The sequence below is a fragment of the Hesperophylax consimilis genome, chromosome 17 (genome assembly GCF_061612785.1).
Source record: "Hesperophylax consimilis isolate HC1 chromosome 17, BYU_Hcon_1.0, whole genome shotgun sequence".
NCBI lineage: Eukaryota > Metazoa > Arthropoda > Insecta > Trichoptera > Limnephilidae > Hesperophylax > Hesperophylax consimilis.
The window spans coordinates 18838352-18861008 of NC_142852.1; the positions used below are offsets into that span (position 1 = coordinate 18838352).

A 22657-nucleotide genomic window follows, 5' to 3' on the forward strand; every position below is an offset into this window, starting at 1 on the left:
TACCTACAGTAGACAAAATATATCAAAAATATTCAATACTTCAAATTTACAAAGAAATACAGTCGAATACTCATAACTTGCAATTCAATACATCAGCAAGATACCACAAAACCATTAAAATCCCAAAATTTCACACTAAGCTCATTCAAAATACCTATCTTTATCTAGGAATAATTTATTTTAACCCGGCGAGGCTGTGGTGGGGTGTGACATACCCCACGCTTTACTTCAACGATCGTTTTGTTTTAAATTTTTGCTGTAACGGTTTGTCTCGCCGCATAGCTGGAGCTAAGGAGCTGCGGGAGGGGATAGTGGCGTGATCGCAGTGTTGCGCTAACCGGCGCTTGAGATATACGTGTGAAAACTCCTGTCGGGTACGTAATACCCCTCCACATAGTTGGTGTGTGGTTATTTCGGTAAAATTGAAAAAAAAAATTTAGTTTATTAGCTTATTATTTGTTTTTTGTTTTAGTTTTCGAACGAAAATGAGTTTCGAAAGAGATCAAAGGCATCTTGAGTCCATGATAGAGCAGGTTTTCCAAGAATGTTCGGACAATTCAAGCTCCGAACCCGAATCTGATCATTGCAGCGAACATAACCTAGGATCTGAGACAGAACAGGAGAATAGCGATCGAGAACAAGAGGTCAGTGAACTTGCACTAGAATTTAATGATTCTGACGATGATATCCCGCTGTCAGTTTTGTGAAATCGACGTTGTTTTTCTGTTCAAGTTCAACATGAGGGAAGGCCATATGTATAGAGCATGCAAAATTTTCCTGCAAAAATTGTTGTGATGATGACCCTAGTTCCTAAGCTGTTCCAAAGTATCATGATAGTTTTTTTTATTTCTAATTCAAAGACTGATGTTTTTTCCTTAATTAAGTAGTTGTTGTTTAAAGTAAAATTTTGTTTTTGTTTATTTTAGAGGTTTATTAAGATAAGGCCTATTTTTGATTAAAAAAAACTCAGTTTCTTATATTTTCCTAAATAATAATAAAAAATTGTTAAAATATTAAAGTTTTTTCATTATAAGCTGTTTATTGTTTATATTAATATCACAAAACATAAGATTAGAACTTAATTTATCGATATTATGATATTTATGGCCAATTTAATAAGTGGGCATGTCAAACCCCACCACATACTCATTGTTACATTTTGCCACCACAGCCTCGCCGGGTTAATAACCTTCCATTAAATTAAAAAAATATCGAATATATTCAGGAATTTCACCTTAAATAAAAAAATACCTTAAACTATTATAAGTCCAAAATTCGATCACTACTTACATCTAGAAGTAATATTGTTTAAATCTTGTGTTGTTTCTTAATAATTTATTTACCTTAATACTAACATGTACATAATTGAACCAGAATTCCCTCACCAAACACAAGAGCATTGTCTCTTTATGGTGAGGAAAGGCTTCTTTAATTTCTATTGTTTTATATCTTGTTTATATCTATGAAAAAAAATATTTTTTTCAAAAATTAAATAAAAAAAATAAATAATTGGTATTTTCCATATCTTCGTCATCTGATAGAGAAAAAAAAGATTAAAAAAAATAAGTGTAAAAAAAGTGCAGTGGCTCTGGTACCCACTGTAACATCTTTTGTAGGACACCAAAATTTGGTGTATTTAATGCGATTGGAATTGTATTTACCTGGGGCAATACCTCCGGGGTGCTCAAAACGGTTCCATGATAAATCGACAAATCAACACACCTTTAAAAAGTGATATAAAGTCATTAGAAACGATGAAAAAAATAAATTAAACCTAACCTAACCCACTTAACCCAGTTAATAGAGATTTTGTTCTTCACTTTACCATCACTTTTCATGACTTTATATAACTTTAAAAAAATGGGAAATTATCATGAATTATCATTTTGATGATTTATCCGGTCACTGCTCAAAACACCTCTCCTTTTTCTTCTAATATAATAATATTTAAATTCAGTTTCCTGAAAACCATTTTTATACAGTAGCATCCCCGACACATTTACGTCAGCTCGTAGCCATAATACCGTTGATATTAGGAAACCCTTACCATTCATATTCTTCTTTCGATAAACAAAAGGTGATTGTGATTTAAAGGGAATTTAAATATTTGAAATTTTCTAAGTTCATTGAGTGTACAATGTACTGATTATTAGTTTTGCAATATCTGATGAATTGTTCCCGTTAATTTTTTTTGTCATGCGGTAAAATATTTGGAATTGGGTAGTTTTTTGTTGCCCTTTCAATCGCTGAATGGACAGAGTCTACTTCCAGGTTATAAAAATTTAAGATGAATGATCTTGAGGTTTTTAATTTTTTATAAAACCTGCCATACGTAGGATATGGCTATTGTTATATTTCTATTTTGACCTGCACAGTTGTCAGACCATACGGTTATTTCTTCAACATTATTCCCCATATCACTGTATATCCACTTTAAGAGGCAAGAAGCTACTTCATTTGCCCCCTGTTTTCCATCCCTATATAGTCCATTCAGTAGTATAATGATGAGGTAAGGTAAATGTAAGTAAATAAATAAACAAGTGACATGGTCAGGTCTTCAATAATAATATAACCACCTATGTTTCCATCAGTCTTTTAAGAAGAATTCTGTTTCTTGAGCCTCGTCATACATTCATACACGGAAATACTCTTTTTCATCATTATTTATTGCAGGAATGCAATAAATAATGATGAGAGCACTGGGATTGTTCTGTTTAGTTCCACAGAAAACATAGAAATTAGAGGCAGAAGGACGCAAAATGGACTTGAGTCTACATTCGAATGTTTACTTCCATGGAAAGCGTAGTAATGTTAGAGGCAGAAAGATGCAAGTCCAATGTACATCTTTATGCTTCTACGGTGTGAATGTGCTAATGGTTCTTGCATCCTTATAATATTTTTGAAAATACCATAAATATTCATGATAGGGCTTGCATCTTTCTGCCACTAATGAACATGATAATTTACTTCATGTCTTCATCAAAAACTCATTTCTTCAAATTTTGGACTTGCATCCGTATGCTTCTCGGGTACATCTATACTGTGGGTCACGAATGGGCATTGATCTTTTAAATCTAGGATCTATGATTTCTGGTAATAAACAATCCATAAAGAAAGTACTTAATCTGCTTTCCATCTTTTCTCCCCAAAATTTGTCATCTAGTTTTATTATTTCTATCTTTAATGGAATTGCTTTTTTTTTTTTTTTTTTTTTTTAATAATTTAATAATACTGTTTTGTAACTTTGGAACGTGATTGTGGTCTAATGTTTTATTTGGATCAATTTTAAATTTGCAGAAGTACAGTAAACAATCTTTATGTTCACCGATAACATGTTTGGGTCCTTTTTTGTTGTTTGTTTTTGGGGTGTTATGCCGTGTTGCGCTAACTCCTTCTTTAGCCGAATACGTCTAAGTATACTCCAATACCATATAATAATACAATATAAAACCATTGTATTTATACCTTGAAACTGGGTACATCTACTTTAACCGCTGTCAATCGGTTTTCTAATTCTAGAATTCGCCACAAGATGTCGCCACTTCCGTTGGCATTTCGCACTTGGACGGGCCCCAGGCTAACATAAATACTCTGCTTTCAGAATTCGCCACAAGATGTCGCCACTTCCGTTGGCATTTCGAACTTGGACGGGCCAGGCCCAGGCCACAAACAAATAAGCACAAACTCGACTGCCAAAATTTACACATCTTCGGATCTACCGGATCTGCCCTGATGATGGACACTGCAACGCTGTCCGAAACGTCGGCTAAAGAAGGAGTTAGCGCAACACGGCATAACACCCCAAAAACAAACAACAAAAATGCTTTTGGCCGTGAGAATCTAAAAACTTACATGTTTGGGTCCATTTAATAAATCTTTCCTTAAATCGATAATTTTTGGTCTAATGTACTATTTGATTGCATCCTGTAATTTGCAGCTCCAACTATCGCCTTCCTAAGACGAAGTTTGTTAGTTGAAACAATTTTTCTAAATTCTAAAGGAAAGCCGGTATCTTTCGTAATTTTTTCAATTTGATTGCTGTAGTTTCGAATTAAGTGGTTAGAGCATTCTATTTTCTGTACTGTAATATTGGGATATGGGTGACTACTTCTAATTCTGGCGTAAGTGCTGGAGTCTCCATCGGCAATGAGGGTTGAATATATAAGACCGTACATACTTATCGATTATTGAAATCCGTCTAAAATTGCTTCAGCTTCCATTCCGCTTGAAGAACCAACATAATTTTTGAAGCATGTGTGCTCGGGCACAGGAATTTTCAAATTTATAGCTCTTGCGCAGTTCGTACAGTACTTATTTTTAACTGCCATGTAAATAATTTTTTTTGTGCGGTAACCGATTATCGTAGCAGCTCCTGAGAGGGCGGAGTAGTTGGTTTTATAAGATCGTTTAGACCAACATGCATCAGCTACTACAGTGATCATTGGCGTCCCGTTTTCATCAACATCGCCGCTTTGAATAGCCAGTTTTTTTTCTTCATCGGCTGCCGCAGCCATACTGGAAAATTTGGTTTTCTCCCACCATTCACAAACCTTCTTATGGCATTTTCCATATCCAGCAATAGATAAGGACGGAACTTCAAGGGTAGCACATAGTTCTTCCATGCCCGAATAACCCGATCCTATGCTCATTATTCCCGACACAAAAGATTCGTTGATGCCAATGCCTTCTTGTATGCTTTCGGACGTTTTAAGTTTAAAATGTTTACCACATAACACACATTTTAAATCAAAAATAGAGTTCAAACCATTTCTATTTTCTGAAGTAAATCGTAAATGCTTAAAATTGCAGTTAAAAAGGGAATCATGTTCACTAATACATTGGAGTTGTTTAAAAAAATAATCAATTTGTACTACTCTCCGCCCTCCTATGCAAATATCATCGCTTTCTTCTATCGCCTTTTCAATAACAAGCTCTTGCTCTGATTCTTCACAGCTCCATCCTTGGTCATTGGTCACAGGTAATTTCCCCAAAAAAATACTGTCTTTTTGGTCCTGAACATAAAATAAAATTTTAGTAAGATACAAACCTATTATCACGATGTTGGGAACACGCGTCATAGAGATCATAAAAATTCTCGCCTTTCGACAATATACTTCACGAGTGCTAAAGCAGGTGCATGTAACAAGTGTTCCGATATATCAGTAATATAGGTAAATAGGCTATGAGAAATCGTCTTTTCAAACTTTGACACCTCATATCTCAGAAAAAGTTAAGTGAAGTTAGAACCCTATCCAAATGAGGTGACGAATAGTAAATGCGAGATATTTGAAGTCAATAAGTATAAAAGTACCTTTTCGACAGTAGTGGCTGATGAACCAATAAGAATATCCTCGTGGTCTAAATTTTCCAAGTTTGGTCCTTTGTGTGCAATATTTACAGTAGACTCATTTGGTTCTATCGTATATTGGTGTTTTTGCTGTGTTTTTTCCTAAATAAAAAAGCAAAAAAAAAATAATATTATGATGAAAAAGTCCAGGAGTAGTATATTATGATCGGATATTGCATTATCGCAGTTTGTTAGTGAGTACGAAAGTGTGATGTCGGAAAGTACATGATCTATGATTGTGTTAGTATTATCTGTAATGCGTGTCGCGTGTTTGTTGTTTATTTTGTTCAGGATGCTATAATTATTTAATCTAATTGTGTCTGTGTACTAACGTGTTTGAGTATTTGTTGAGTCAAGTAGATTTATATTAAAATCTCCAAAAATAATACATCTTTTGTGTGCTTCAAGTTGGGGGCTAAGTTTATCCAAAAAGTCTTGATAATTAGTACTAGGCTTTTTATACACTACGCCTATGTTTAAATTAAGTTTGTTTATATGTATCCACAGGAAGTTGTTGTCGGAGTCGTACACGTTGTTGATTACATTAAAGTCCATGGTATCTTTGATAAATATTGACACTCCACCTCCAGCTCCTTGTGGGCGGCAGGATGCTTCATGCCGGTAACCTTCTAGATTTACGTACTTTACTTCCCCTTCTTTCAGCCATGTCTCACTCATTAGAATAATATTGAAACTGGAATTTGTGGATTTAAGTAGACATTCTATATCTTCAATTTTACCTTTTAAACTTCTTACATTAAGGTACATGAATTACAGAGAAGTTTGACCTTTTGAAGTACAGGGAGGTTTATATTGGTCCATTTTTTTAATTCTAATGTGTTTCTTTATTTTTGTTTTCTTCTCGTCTAACTGATTATGTTGTTTCCGTTCTCTGCTTCCGGATCCCAGTTTTTTTCCTCTTTCCCCTTTCTTTGTTGATTCGCTTTACATGCCTAAACCATCTAAGCATCCCTTTCTTAAACTTACGCATTACGCTTACATAAGCCATGCATTCTATGATTAAAGAAATCTCAGAAATGATAATGATGTAGTACTTACTTCTGTGTGGCTTGGTCAGCATGCTTCTTGGAGTATTTGAGGTGTTTGAGCAGTATGGCTTGGCTCTTATAATGTTTGTTGCACTCGACGCAGTAATGCTGCGCCTCAGTGTCGAGAAGGGCAAGATGACGGGCAACGTGAGAACGCAGGGCGACCGGAGTGTAGAACGCCTTGGGGCAGTGCGGACAAGGGTGTGGACGGACCGTTCCGTGCCTCCTGAAAACATTACTATAAATTTATTATTTTTGATGTGATTACCGCACAAGAGTTTCAACTGCTCCCAATTGTCTCGAGCCAGTGAGACTTATATTTTTTTAAGGAAAGAGAGGAATTAAGAATCATTGCTATATATCGAGCTCAATTCAGTTTCATCGTGGAAAGATATTTTGTTTTGCATATAATTGCATTATATCGCAATTGTCCAAAGATATGGGAAGTAGAACGAAAAGATTATCTCTGTATTTGCACACTTTAGGTACTGTTCCCACAGACGTCAACAAAGCAACTGGGGCCAAAATATTAACAGGTTAATTGAAATTCTGTCAATCGCATTTCTATACTTATTATCAAAGATATAAGCACATTGAGAATTGACATTGATGATCGCCTCCGGACCCTTTTAAACTGTAAAAACTACCTAAATAACAAATTACACTTACAGAATGTGGTCCTTCAGGACTTTCTTCCAGTAGAATCCTTTGCCGCAAAGCTCACACTTAAACCTGTCCTTCTCCTTGTGTAAGATAGTGATGTGTATTTTCAAAGTAGAACTTGTCCTGGGGAAAAAGAAAGACACCAAATTACGAAAGGTTTATTCTATTCTAGACAGGTTAGGATGTTTCGCCAATTTTTTTTTACTTATTTAACACATTCTTTGCGGGAAACGAGAAAACTCGTCATACGCCTTTTTACAGTAAGACGCGGGAGACGAGTTTACTCGTTTAGTTGCGCAAAGCGGTAAGGAGCGGGAAACTGTAAACAAGGGGTTCTAAATGGGTGCGGGGTCATGTGTTTTCTATTGTCGGCAGTACCCGATCTATCTACCTGTCAATACAATGAGTTTGAAACACAACAAAAAAATAAAATCGCTGTCGCATATGTTCCGCTCACAAACTACGCAGTGAAACGCGGTACATGTGCAAGTTTTGCAATGTCCCCCTGCATAAAGGAAAGTGTTTCGAACTCTATCACACATTGAAGCGCTAGTAGGTTATAGTTTTTTTTTTTATATGTATTGAAAATTTCTCAATAATATTGTTATTTTGTATGAATAAATTTTGATATATTATTTCGATTGTGAAATACTGTTTTTTCTATGATTCCCAAGAAAGTAGAAAGTTTTTGTTCAAAAAAAAGGAATTACACATACATTGCTGAGTAAATAAATAGAAACATCTTTTTAAAGTAAAACACTGAAAGTTTCATCGAAAAATATCAAATAGATCATAAAATATGAATATTTTGCGGAAAGTCTAATTTTGTCGCTAAAAAAACCCCCGCGCTTCGCCCCCAATTTGGCGGTAAAATGCCCGACCATATAGTGTTAAGTAAGTAAGAACATCAGTAAGTGTACAGGGGATTAATATTAAGAAAATTGCAAAGAATATATACTAACCGTCCATCAGTATGTACAACGGTATGTTATTTCAAATGATCTACATAGGGATAAGTATATAGTGTATGTTACAAGCTGTTAATTAATACCTCCCTAATTGAGAATCACTCGTGTTTAGGGAGGGAGTGTCCTTAAGTTTTCAACATTAAGGCGATGCACTACGTCGTGTAATATTTTAAATCGAGCCGCTATCAATAACACCCCTTACGTAGATGGCGATAAGGTTTAAATTCCCGCTTAACATAATCCGCCTGTTTTGATTTATGCAAGAAAAAAACATGGCCAAAATGTGCTTTTATTTTATTTTGTGGATGTTTAGGCATAAATATTTTTTTTTTTTATCATTTTATAAATAACTTAATTTGCCACATTATACAATAAATTATAACCGAAAATGGGTTCGTAAGTAGGAGATTTTGAACTTTAAAGCAGTTTTCATAGGCCTTATACATTATTTTTTTCTGGGCTTATAAAAAGACTAAAAAATACTCAATTATTCCAAAGGCCAAGTTGTATTCTACTAGCAGTATTTAATTAAAGCATCTGAAACATTTCTAAGCAACCAATATTTCAAACCAAAAACACATGATTTTGCATTACTACGTATGGCATCGCCTTAAATCATTTTAGGAATACTACCATACATATAAACTTTAAAATTATGAACATTTCGTCCCTCTAGTTCGTTTTTGTCCAACAGACCATCTTTGGTGAAATTGAGTTAAGTATGCAGTTCTTCTCAGAAATCATTTATTTATATGATACAAGTGAAGTGTGTTTTCAAGACGCTCTTTGTCTTAAGACCACCAAAATTAAACAACATTCAGAGCGTGTTTATCCAACACTTTGTCCTACATCCAAATGAAAAACGTGTTTTCTGCGTAATTTTAATCATTTGGAACGAATTTTACTTAAAAATAATAATTTATTAATAAATAATCACTTTCAATCGTTTAAGTAATAGCCCAGTCAATGAAGGGAAAAAAAGACCCAATGTCGGAACTAATTCCCCGGAAGCTGAATTTCTCACAGATGTTAGAAGACCTTTAAACATGTATTTTTACAAAAGTCCCCGACTTTCCCCCTTGTGCTTCCTTCCCCACCCCCTCTTGAATATATTTTTCAAAGCCTTTCGGAATACGCTAATATCTCCTTAATGGTTTTATTAAATCAGATTATTTATTTTTTGTTTAGTTTTTAATTAGTTGTTCTATAAAATTGTATTCTTTCATTTTTGCGAGAAAAGCTATACAATCTCTACAATTTATTAGTAAAGGAAAAATATCAGTTTTTAAAATAGTATTTCAGAATATATTTGCACATAACTTTTTTCTGAGCTTGTTAACGAAAAAAAATAAATCAACAAAACTTGTAGACAATATTTTTAGCTATAAAATAATGTATATAATGATGGGTTTTAATTTATAATAAGGCACGTAGGCTGAATAAGGAGCACGGCGCGCGGCAGCGGCTCGAACGCGCAGCGGTTCGCGGCGCAGCGAGAAATTACAAAAACCTAAGGAAAGTAATGATTAATTCATGTGTTTGCTTTATTTTTATAACAAATTCATCTAACGTTGAAGAGTTTTATTGTTATTTACCAGTTTTAGTTCGGAGGGGGAGGGGGAATATAAATATTTTCCCCTACCCAATGAAGCGCTTTCATTATCCACCAACCGCCGTGCCCTGGTCTGGCTAAACAGTCATATTATGTTGTATGATTGTTTGTAACTTATTATTTAAATAAAAGTATGTGGGAAATTTTTGAGAATCAGTTTACGCGTCCTCACAAGTCCTACATGCTCCAGGGTCATGAATATTCTCGGGCAAACAGAGCCTACACTTAAACAGCAGCGTCTCTTTTCCACGTAATGAGAGAAGAATAGCAAGATATTGATGGTAAATTAAGACAAATAGAAATATGTATCAAGATTTAGTTACGCGGAAAAAAGATATGGAGGAGTTTAATAATGATGACAATCTAAAAGAGACGATTCCATATACTGAAGCAAGTGAAGACAGGATTAAGGAATCATCGAGTAGGACTGCCAAGTTGTGGCTTTACCTTCTACATTGCATCGACCTCATGCTTAGATTTATATTTGCAGAGAAGTCCGGGAATCGGAAAATGCACCTAAATACTATTGTTGATATGCTTCCATTTTTCAACTCGGCAGGACATTTACCATACGCAAAATCAGCACATATGTACGTTCAAGGTATGTTGCAACTCGAATCAAGAATAACCAAAGAATAATATAAACTATTCACTAAAAATGGGTACTTTATAATAAGAAGAAGCGACAGATATTGGTCCGGTACGTGGACGGACATCATCATCGAGCAGTGTCTCATGCGACCAATGAAGTCAGTTGGCGGTTTGACACATGGGCGCGGAATCACTGACGGCGCTTTTTCAAAGTGGAAACTTGGAATCACTTACTGCGTGAAAGTGCAAGAGAGCATTGAAGAATTCATAGGTATAGAATTTGATTTTAGTGAACAGTATGTTGAGCTGCGCGAATCACGGAAGAAAAGGGGTGAGCTAGATATAGGAAAATATACATCATGGCTAAGACAGCACAGCCCGTTCGCCAAGCTCTCAGGGGAGTTGATGTCTTTATCTTTAGGGTTTGTTTCAGATAATAGTGTCAATTGTGATAATGCTTATGAGGTGGGCCTGGCAGCTGTTCAAAAAATGAAAGGATGTAATTTTGGATATATAAGACTGAAAAGGAAAGACATGGTGACTACCTAGCAAGATTCAAATCCGCAAGTGTTAGGACGAGACAAGTTGCAGTAAACCCCCAGCAGTTATTTAACAGAATACTGTGCATTAGTGATAGTCCTAGCAAGCTTTAGACCTACTTAGGATATGAATTGGCTTCAAGACCCCCGTCTATTTTTGATGAAGTCTTCCTTCGTAAAGGAACAAAATCATGTATGGCGAAAGTATTTAGCGAAAGTATTCATGACGAAGTTAATTTGGAAAATGCTGCAATAGTCATCGATGGGGGATACCTCCTACACTCTGTTGTTTGGGAAACTGAAACTTCTTACGGAGACATCATTAAATCATACTCACGTTTCGTCCATATTATATTTGGCAAATATTCTATTGTCGTTTTCGATGGATACCCTGAAGAACCAACTGTAAAATATGAAGAGCAAAGACGAAGTTCGGCTAACAACTCATCGTGCGATATTGGATTAAACTTCACTACACGTTGTTTGACTAAGAAGGAAGCTTTCTTATCTAATAACAACAAAAATAATGATTGAAATACTGTGTCATGAATTTAGTGAATCTGTTTTGAAAACAGTCACGGCCGCAGGTGATGCCGATATTGACACTGTACTAACCGGCATCGAAAAACTCAACATCTTCTCAAAAGTGATTGTTGTTGGCACGGATAGTGATCTTTTGGTATTATTTTTAAGTCTTGCTCCTGAAGGAAAATCTATTTTTTTCTGTAAAGATGTTGGTGGAAAGGCCCCTTCAAGAACTTTCTACATCATAAAGAAACCTTTAATGATACATAAATATATTCTAAATCACATGCTATTTACGCACTATTACGGGCTGTGATACGACCTCACCTTTATATGGGTTAGGAAAGCTAAAAGCTATTGACATGATGAAAAACAATCCCGAAGCAAAACGCGCAGCTGAGGCATTTCTGGAAAAAAGATGCAACTGAAGAGAACTTGTTGCAAAATGGAGAAAAATTCGCTCTCGCCATGTATGGTCTTGGTAGCTTCTCTAATTTAAACGAAGCTCGATACTATAAGTTTACCAGACTAACGACAAAATCAGCTTTTAAATCTAAATTTGACTTGGCAAAACTACCAACGACTTCAGAATAGTGTCATCAAAATTTGTTGAGAGTTTATTTGCAAGTACAGTTTTGGTTAGGAAACAAACTAAACCCTATAAACTGGGGATGGAGGTATGAAAATGTAAATGAAAATGGTGGAAAGAAGAAATTTATGAAACCATTTGCTCCTGATGACCTTCTTTCTTTGGTGTCCTGTTCCTGCAAGTCTGGATGTGGAAATTACTGTGGCTGCAGAAAATCTGGATTTACCTACTCTGCCATGTGCGACAACTGTAACGGATTATCATGTCTGAACACACCCCAGTATGACGAAGAAATGGAAGACTCCCTTGACTAGAAAATTATTTGAATATTTGCCTAATTTTGTCATAGATAATATTGATAAGTATATAATTTACAAACCGTTTTGTCATTATAATATTTTAAGAAGCTTGTTTGAAAGTAAACCATTTTAGATCTATGCACTATTTTAAGTGATTTGTTGTTTCGGTATTTTATTGTTGATAAGTGCACATAATAAAACAAGTGAGAATTTCCACAAAAGATTTTTTAGAACTTCGCCATAACATAAGTCTGCAATATTTTAATGTGATGAAAGGGTAATCCCACGCTGTCTTAGGTATTTTTGGCTTCTTTCACATAACTTTATTTAAATAATAAGTTACAATCATACAACATAATACGACTGTTTATCCAGACCGGGGCACGGCGGTTGGTGGATAATGAAAGCGCTTCATTGGGTAGGGGAAAATATTTATATTCCCCCCCCCCCTCCGAACTAAAACTGGTAAATAACAATAAAACTCTTCAACTTTAGATGAATTTGTTATAAAAATAAAGCAAACACATGAATTAATCATTACTTTCCATAGGTTTTTGTAATTTATCGCTGCGCCGCGAACCGCTGTGCGTTCGAGCCGCTGCCGCGCGCCGTGCTCCTTATTAAGCCTACGTGCCTTATTATAAATTAAAACCCATCATTATATACATTATTTTATAGCTAAAAATATTGTCTATAAGTTTTGTTGATTTATTTTTTTTCGTTAACAGGCTCAGAAAAAAGTTATGTGCAAATATATTCTGAAATACTATTTTAAAAACTGATATTTTTTCTTTACTAATAAATTGTAGAGATTGTATAGCTTTTCTCGCAAAAATGAAAGAATACAATTTTATAGAACAACTAATTAAAAACTAAACAAAAAATAAATAGTCTGATTTAATAAAACCATTAAGGAGATATTAGCGTATTCCGAAAGGCTTTGAAAAATATATTCAAGAGGGGGTGGGGAAGGAAGCACAAGGGGGAAAGTCGGGGACTTTTGTAAAAATACATGTTTAAAGGTCTTCTAACATCTGTGAGAAATTCAGCTTCCGGGGAATTAGTTCCGACACAAAACCTTCATTGACTGGGCTATAAGTTAAGAATTGAGCTGATTTCAATGTATATGCGTTTTACGTAAAAAAAACTTTGACACGCTATTTCTCCCGATTAACGTTTTGGTCTGTTGGATAAAAACGAACTAGAGCGACGATATGTGTTCAGAATAGAAGATTTCTAAACGCAAAATTTTTTTTTGTATAATAATATACCACACAACTAAATTAGTTTGGGGTAAATTGTTTTTTAAGTTTATTCCTAAATTTTCATCATTTCTTTCAGCTTTTATTTCTTTAGGGAGTTTGTTAGTTTATTATTTATTTTTTTTATTTTATTTAACCGCAATATAAAGTAAAGTAAAAAAGATACAATATTAAGTAACATAAATATATAAAGTGATGTAGTTTGTTCTCAGTCCTCCTCACTTGGTATTCCTGTTCCGAGGCGGACTGTAGGTTGTTGTATTTGTGTTGATCATGATTTCCTCATCTTCTAATTTGTTGGTTCCCACAAAATATAAAATAAGTTAAGCAAAAAGTATTTATGTTTGTTGTCTGTAGGTTGCGTTGGGGTTACTTCATAAATTTAATGATTTCCTCATCTTCATGTTTAGTTAGCCATAATTTGATGTCTTTTTTAAACTTTTCTATATCCATGGTGTTTTTAATTTCAATAGGAAGGGCATTATATAATTTTATAGCATGAAAATAGTGGTTTTTCTGACCAACAGATGTATTTAATTTTGGAATGTTTAGTAGATTTGAGGATCTTGTCCTTGTAGTGTGGGTGTTTTGTTCAGCAAGGTTGTTAAATCATTTAATTAAATAGCTAAGTATGTGTAGGGGTGTTGTGCCGTTGTTGTATTGAGTTTAGGGATTATCATTTGAATGATTCTATTATTAGTTTCTTTTTGTTGATTTGAAGTTATGCCTTTTTTGTAGATTATGGTTAATTTTAAAAATTTAAATTCTTGTAATAATTCACGAATCGAATCGTTTTCTGATGATCTCAATTTACTAACTCCTTAATAATAATTTGTTCAGTTTTTTCACAAACAAATCTGTAGTCAATTTATTTGCTTTTCGGAACGGCTCATATGGTATTATAGAAATCGTTGCGTCGTCCTTATGATCATAATTAAAAATATGAGCTTAACGGAGTTATAAAGAAAAAATATCAAACTGTTCATTTAAATCCAGTAGTAAACCACAGAATTATTAAAATGTATACCTCTATGAAACCAAAGGTTCCGACCGCAATTTGAGAAATAATTTTGAAACTTTGTGAATTTTTTTTATTAATAGTTTTATATGAAACGACAAAAAAGTAAGATTGCAAAAATATTAATAATACATTTGTCTAATAATATATATATTTTTTTTTTACATTTATAATTTTCATGTATGTGGTTTTCTTCAGCCATGTTAAAGGTTGATTGGTGTTTGCTATGTGGTGTTATTATTATTTATTCGGAGGGGATGTCTTCTGAGCTTCTAATTTGTATGATTGGAGATTTTTCATTTTTTCTCATCCAAATTTTTCCGTTCTTTGCCCAAATAAATTTGTATCCAAGCCTTGACGATTTAGCTAGGTAAAGTAGGTGTTTATTGTGTTGGGTCAGTTGTTCGTTAATATATATTGTGTTGTTTTCTTCAAAATTTATGTTTTTTGCAAATAAAATACCATATATTTTTTTATGTGTTATGATTACGTCTTTACTATCTTTGTTTTGTAGAGAAACTACAATGGGAGGATTTTTGTTCGGGTTTTTATTTTTGATTCTGTAAATATTTTCCACTTTAATAGTTTCTATATCATTTTGCTCCATTTTGTTAATATGTAGTTTAATTTCTTTGTTTTCTACTTGAAGTTGTTTAATCAATAAATCTTTATTTTTGTTTTTTTCTTCATATTCGTCTAGTTTCTCGCAACAAAATTCAACGGACTTCTTAAGATCTTTTATTTGTTCATTAATAGATTTCATAAGTTGACTCGTTAATTCATTAAATTTTTTTTCAATGCATTTGATCATTTTATTAGTCATTGTGTCTTCTTCTTCTGAGTCGCTAGATGGCGCCTTTTTTTGAGGTTTCTTTTGCTTATTCATTTTGAAGAAAGGTTCGATGATCGGATATTTTTAGTTTAAAAATAAATTTAAAAATAAAAATGTATGAATTTAAATAAAATAATTTTTTTCTTTGGGCTTCAGTAGGATTCGATCTGATTTCACCAGAATGTCTGCATAAACTCGTCCGGCTGTTTATACCACTGACCCACGAACGCCGCAAGGTGATCTGTCATTAAATTATATTAATATTAATAATATTAATAAAATAGGAAAATAACAAAAACTGTCTTGGATTCTCAGGGTTTCGAACTGAGGTTGACAGAACCAGAGTCCGATGCACTGACCACTACGCTAACTGTTGGTGTGCCGAAGTCGCGTATTAATCACAATATAAGCTATACTGTTCTGTAAATGTTATTAACAATTTTGTTGCACCGATCGAAATGTCCACGCAATGTATGATTCTTTACTTTATTTTTTGCACACTTTATCTAGATTCACTACACTTAATTAGGAATTCACTGAGTTATTGTTTATGCTTCTAGGTTTACTCAGCCACAGGTATAATTATGATTTGTTAATAGTTATTTTTTTTTATTAATCACTGAGTTTGCAATTTTTCATTGGATATCACCAGTTATAATTTATGATTTTATGTAACTGAATCACTTTTATACTAAAAAATAAATACGCGTAGACACCCACGGTAGTAGGTTTAATATTTTATGAACCCTTTATTACTTCACTACAGCCTTTAATTATGTTTATTTTGATTTTTTCTTATCTCTGTTATGAGTTCGCCTGACTGTCACGTAGGTAGATAGACTGATTGAAAAGATATGATAGCATAGCTCTCTAGATATATTGATTGAAAAGATTTGATAGCATAGCTCTCTTGTACCTACCTTGCGTGCAGTTAAATAGATCTGCCACATCTGCGTATCTATTACTAACTTCATGCAACCTAGGTACAAGCGAGTGTTTGGAATACTCAGTCCTGATATTGTTGCATTTAAACAAAATTTTAGAACGAGTAGCTCTCGTGGGTATATGAAATTCAATGAGGTTAATTAAATCAGGACTGTCTATACTACCATTTATAATTTTGAACATAAATATTAAGTCGGATATAATTCTTCGATCTGAGAGTTTTAAAAAATTTAGATTTTTCATCAAGTAATTATAATTTATATTTTCAATTGGAATACCGAGTTTAAAATTAATGTGTCTTAGGAATTTATGTTGAATTTTTTCGATTGAATGTAATCTGAATGTAATTTGTAGTGGGGGGACCAGATCGAGGAGTTATATTCGACTTGACTACGAACCAGGGATGTATACAAAATTTTTAATGTTGAAATATTCTTGAAACCTCTGGAATTTCGAAGAATGAAGCCTAGCATTTTCATTCCTTTATTATTAATATTATTTATATGCGATATAAAGTTTAATTTAGAGTCGAAAGTTATCCCCAGGTCATTAATTTCTTCGACAGAGGTAAGGATTGAGTTATTGAGTTTATATGAATGAATAATTTGTTGATTTATTCTGTAAAATTTAATTGAATAACACTTATTTATGTTCAGATGAAGTTTGTTAAGAGAACACCAATTAATTAACCTGTTCAAATTATTTTGTAGACAGATACAATCTTCAGCGCTTTTGATTATTTTTAATATTTTTAAATCATCTGCGAAAAGTAACGTATTAATTTCTTCATCAAATATACTTACAATATCATTTATGAACAGTAAAAATAATATTGGGCCTAAATGAGACCCGTGTGGTACACCACTGGTAGCTATTAATTGATTGGAAATGAACAAATTGATTTTTACAAGTAAAACTCTATTAGTTAGATAGCTAGCAAACCATTCTAAAAGTTTTCCGTCGATACCGAGCTTACGTAGTTTGATCAGGAGAATTTTATGGCATACTTTGTCAAAGGCCTTGATAAAGTCCGTATATATGGAATCGACTTGAGTTCTGTTAGCTAATGCGTTTGATATATAGTTTTCATATAACGAGAGATTTGTCAGAGTTGATCTACCTGACAAAAATCCGTGTTGATTCGGAACAATGAGATGGTTAATACATGGTGAAATTTTATCAAGTAATAGTTTTTCAAAAAGTTTAGGAATTACAGATAGCTTACAAATTGGTCTATAGTTAGTAACATCACTTTTATTACCCTTTTTAAATATAGGAGTTAGATAACAACGTTTCCAAATATCAGGGAAGCACCCTGTGTCAAGGGATTGAAAACAATAGAAAAATCGGCTCAGCCAGTGAAGTAATGCAATTTATCAGGATATTAGGATGTACATTATCAGGTCCAGCCTTTTTGTTTTTGTCTAAGGATTTGATTTTACTTATAACGTCGTTTAAGTTGATGTGTATGGCAGGGATATGTATGCTCTCGTTAAGCGACGAAGGTGGTATATAATTGTCTGGAATATCTTCGTCATAGACGCTTTTAAAATAATCAGCAAAATAGTTAACTTTTACATTCATGTCAGTACTACTCTTTTCTTTGAAGTGCATTGAAAGGGGTAAACCTTGTTTGTTTTTTCTAAGAGAGTTAACGTGAGTGAAAAAGTTTTGTATATTAGAAGGTATAGAGTTTTCGATTCCATTTATATAATAGAAATATGAATTTCTTGATAGTTTTTTACATTGAGTTCTATAGTTGTCAAATATCTTGTAGTCGATAAGAGAGTTCGATTCTTTAAAGTTTTTGTGTGCAATTTTTTTACAGATAACTAGGTTAATTAGCTCGCCACTGAACCATTTTGGGAACTTCGCTTCCTTGAAGTGTGAAAGTGGTACAAAGCTTTCAATGGCCTTATTAATAATTTTGTAAAATAATTCAAGATTATAGTTAATAGTATTATTATGGTGAAGAAATGACCAGTCTTCATTTGCATGATATTGATTCATGTTAGAATAGTCAGCTTTGGAGAAATTATAAGTTAGGTTAGGAAGAACAGTTGTGTCATCTGGTGAGTTATTAGTAGTGATGGTTATGCTTAGGGCGGGGTGGTGGCAGTCTAGGGGGAGAAGCTCGTCAACTGATTTAGCAATATGGACTGAGGTATCACTGCAGAATACTAAATCCAGCAGCCGATTATTGGTATTGTAGACTTGATTGACTTGATGTAGAGAGAGTAAGTTCGTCATATCTATTATTTCGCGGGCATTTTCTGGCAGGCTTAAGTTATTATAAGAGTCCTTATTCATCCAATCAATGCAAGGGGTATTATAGTCACCAAATAAAATTGTTCGGGCATCAGGGTATTTATTTTTAAAGGTTTCGAGGTCATCTATGTGGTTTCTGTAGACTGTGATATTGGATCCAGGAGGAATGTAGACACATCCCAGTAGAATTTTGCCTGATTTAGTTTTTAGTAAAACGAATACCTGTTCCACTTCCAGATGTTTACAAATTAATCGAGTGGATGGCAGTAATTTTGTAACGGATATAAGAACTCCTCCTCCTCTGGTTTTAGTACTAGTGGCTGGATTTCTGTCAAGGCGGTAGGTGTTGTAAGATGAAAATCCAAGTTCCTCGGTGTGAATATCAGGATCAAGCCAAGTTTCGGTAAGAAGAAAAACTTCAATGTGTTGGAGTAGTGGAAGGGTAGTTTGTAGCTCTATGAGTTTGGTGCGGCAGCCTCGGATATTTTGACCGTATCCGATGATGTATTTGAGTTTTTTGAGTTGACCTTATTATTGTGGGCTTGTTATTCATATATTTTATAGTTAACCCAACTTCTCCTCCCTTTATCAGAGTTTCCAATTCTTGGCGGAGGTCCGACAAGAATTTTCGTTGGTTCGGTGTTTGGTCGGAAAAGATTTTAACAGTGGAGTTGGTCAGATAAAAGTTCTTTCTCCTGAGGATATTTATTGCTTCAGTGGAGTTCTTTAGAATAACCTTAACGGGCCTAGGCTTATCCGGCCTCACTACTCCAAGGCGTAAAGTGTTGATAGAGTTAATTTCAATGTTACTATCAATCTTATTCAAGATATTTGTAATTTGTATTTTGTCATCTTGTATTTTTTCTATTTGGTTGAGCTTAGAGCTTTCAGGAATATTTATGATTATTAGATTATTTGCTCTTTTTTTCTTTCTTCGAGTTCGTCGGCTGCTTCACAAGTAGATACTACTGAGTTAGGTTTATTGGATAATGCTTTAAAAGCTGACAGCTCACCCTCGAGTGCTGCCATTTGAGCAATGGTTCCGAGAATAGCATTTGTTTTTGGTACCATTTTTGCAATTTGATCTTTGTTTAATTTGCTTGTTGGGTCAATTATTAATTCAGTGAGGGCCTCAACCGCGTTTCTCGCCAGATTGATGAATCCTTGAGAATCCATTTTATTAACTTAAATTTTTTTTTTTTTGAAAAATGGAGGATGGGTCAGCCTGTATTTAAGGTGGAGTGATTTGAAGTAGATACTAGGGACCCAGCCGCGCGGTAGTAGTTTGGGTGACAATAATACTTAATGTTTTGACTTTTATTTAAATTGACAATGCTCACTCAGTTATGAATTTAGGAACCAGCAGGATTGCTCTCCGACTTCCTTAAACTTGCAGTCTCTCAATGACTCGTTAAATTGTTAGTTTGTGATGGTTTGAATAATCACGAAAATAAATAAACGATAAATAATAAACGAACGTGCTCAAAAAAATTTTTTGTTTAGACAACGACGGAAGATTTATTGACAGACAGGCCTGGAGTAAACACATTCACACGGGACAGGGCGCAGGGACAGTCAGTCAGGTTTTGAACTTGAGTACGTTGACAGCTCCGTGAAATCGATACAAATGAGAAGTGCTGTGTGAGATTACAATTAATTAGTGAATTCAGATGGTGTTAGAGAGCTTTGTTGGTTTTTGAATTAAAGTGAAATATTATTGAACCGGTTTTTGTGTGAAGTGAAAGTGGTTGGACTCAGTGAGAAAACAATTAATAATAATGACAATAATAATCATTGGATAATTTGTAGAGCGCCGTTTTGTAAAAACCCACCTCAGGGGCGCCAGGTGTTGTGCAATCGCGATTGTGTTATAAAGTTGTGTTGATTTAAACGTGATTTCGTATACAGTTCAAACTAGATTGCTTGTCTTAAAAACATGAAAATAATAAAAATAATGATTGCGTTTTTAAAACAGAGTGAACGTACTTAAAGGCGGGAAGTGTTTAATCGGGCTAGGTTATTGATTTGGCGAGATGGCATTTATCCACGGAGACCGAAAACCAGAGAAACAAATATATCATTAACTGTGGGTTCGAATCCTAACAGATTAGGGAGGTACAATTTTATTTACAGGAATATTTAATTACCCTTTTAAAGTCTTAGGGAGGGGACCAAAAGTGAACAAATTGCCAGGATTTCACTAAAAGGAAGAAGGAATGCCGGTAGGGGGTAGACCGAAAATTAAACTGATTTAGCTATATAGTGTGTAACCAGGTAAGCTTCAAACTAGGATTTGGAGGTGACTAACAGGGTGAGTTTTTTTAATATTATTTATTAAACAACAGAAGTCCCCTTTAAAGGACGGATACAGCATCCAAGTTTAAAACCCCTGTCGTCCAAATAATGTTTCGAAAGGGAATGTGTCAATCAGACTATCTACCAGCTGAAAAAGGGAGACGGGCCGATGACCTTTTCATATATAGGCCGAGGCGCGGTGTACAGTCAGTCAAAGGGGGAGTTTTGCTAGCGTATGACCGCCCGAATAGAAAGCGATCGGATGCAAACAGACATAACAAAATGAATACCTTTCGTCTGTTATTTGACTTTTCTAATTTAATACCTTTCATCTATTGTTTGACCTTCTAAATTACGAATTGGGATTCACAAAAACAAATCTAGATTCAAAAGAGGGAGATGGTAATCTCCGAAATAAAACTACCAACCGAACAACTTTTCTCAACAGGTACCTTTCGAGAGGTAGGCAGCCTCTTTAAATTAAATGCAAAAATCAAACCAATTATTCGTCTATACCTACCTGAGAGGATAGGTATTCAGTAGAAGTTACCCATACCTAATACACGAGGGTGCTAGTAACCTCATAAAATAAATACTGGAATCAAATATTAAAATACAGACAGTCCTCATCCTAAATTTGGCATTTCGAGTAGACCTTACATATATCTCACATGATAATTGGCTGAATGGGTAGGCACACAACCTATCGCTAAAAAGCAGGCAAAATGTCGACAAGATCGTCGTGTGTTATCTATGTTATTGACCTAGAAAGGGATGTAAATCCCCGACGACGAGGGAGTTACAACGTTTTCTAGAGGTGGCACGTAACTTAGGACCTTACGTGTCACATTTTCGTGACTAGATTCGTGATAAAGGGATGTTATGGTTTTCCCCTTCTACACTCAGTAAAGTAGATTATCCTGGAGGTGTTTGAGATTGGGGCAATTCTGAAATTGGTGAAGAGACCTGGTTTTCCTTATTCTGGCGTGACGGTTGCCGATTTGGAACAAGGGGAGACCCGGCCGGTTGTGATATCCAGACACGCAGATATCGATTGCCTTGTTCAAATTATCATCCATCAGTTTTGTTTGGTAAGCGGAGGAGCCAGTCTTAGTTTGATCGAATTCATTTCCTTTCCTCTCCTTCCCCTCCCAAAATATATACATGGATGGCACCGACAACTAACACCATAAATTTATCGTATGTTTATCACACATATAAAATCTAACCTTGTTATACTCACATTACCCTACGATAGATAGAATCGCGTAGCTAGTTGGGGGAGCAGGCGACTTAGAAGATAAGGTTTATGAAATGGTTTTAAAACACAGCGGTAATGGATTCAACTCACTCTATCTAAAAATAACCGAGGGATACCACACATACATAGATAACTAGGATTCTAAACCGAGAAACAAAAAACCAACACAACGTTCGGTGAAGCCTTTTTATACTGACCCGTCACGTGAAATGAGTACGTTCAAAATCGTAAGTCACGTAGACAAACTAGGATGTACACACTTGAAGGGGTGTGTAATAAATAGAGGAGCAAAGGCTTATAAAGACCACAGGGAGGATATTCCTACCCCGGATATACATAACCAAAGCCTTATGGAAAAGTTACCTATGGGACTTACAGAAAATTTATCGTAGAAAGAAGAGAAGGAAAAGTTTGAAGTAGAAAGGGTAGATCATTACAAGTTTCACTGTTTAAAAATACTGTAAAATATTAAATTGTGTTAAGCGTAAAATTGAGTGTGCTCTCCGTGTCACTATATAAGGTTAACTGATCGGAAATACATACATTTTGTAAATGATTATTTAAATCAAATGCAAATTTATGTAATTATACTGA

At 34.4% G+C, this 22657-nt stretch overlaps 1 protein-coding gene across 1 annotated transcript in view; it reads right to left on the reverse strand.

The window, feature by feature from the left end:
• Window positions 1-6402: 6402 nt before the first annotated feature.
• LOC149416149 (zinc finger protein 711-like) overlaps window positions 6403-22657 on the reverse strand; it is a 31403-nt gene continuing 15148 nt past the window's right edge. The window contains exons 6-7 of the mRNA XM_089641886.1: window positions 7066-7182; window positions 6403-6622 (exon numbers count right to left, since the gene is read on the reverse strand). Coding sequence (XP_089498012.1) covers window positions 6403-6622; window positions 7066-7182 — 337 coding nt within the window. The remainder of the gene's footprint in view (window positions 6623-7065; window positions 7183-22657) is intronic.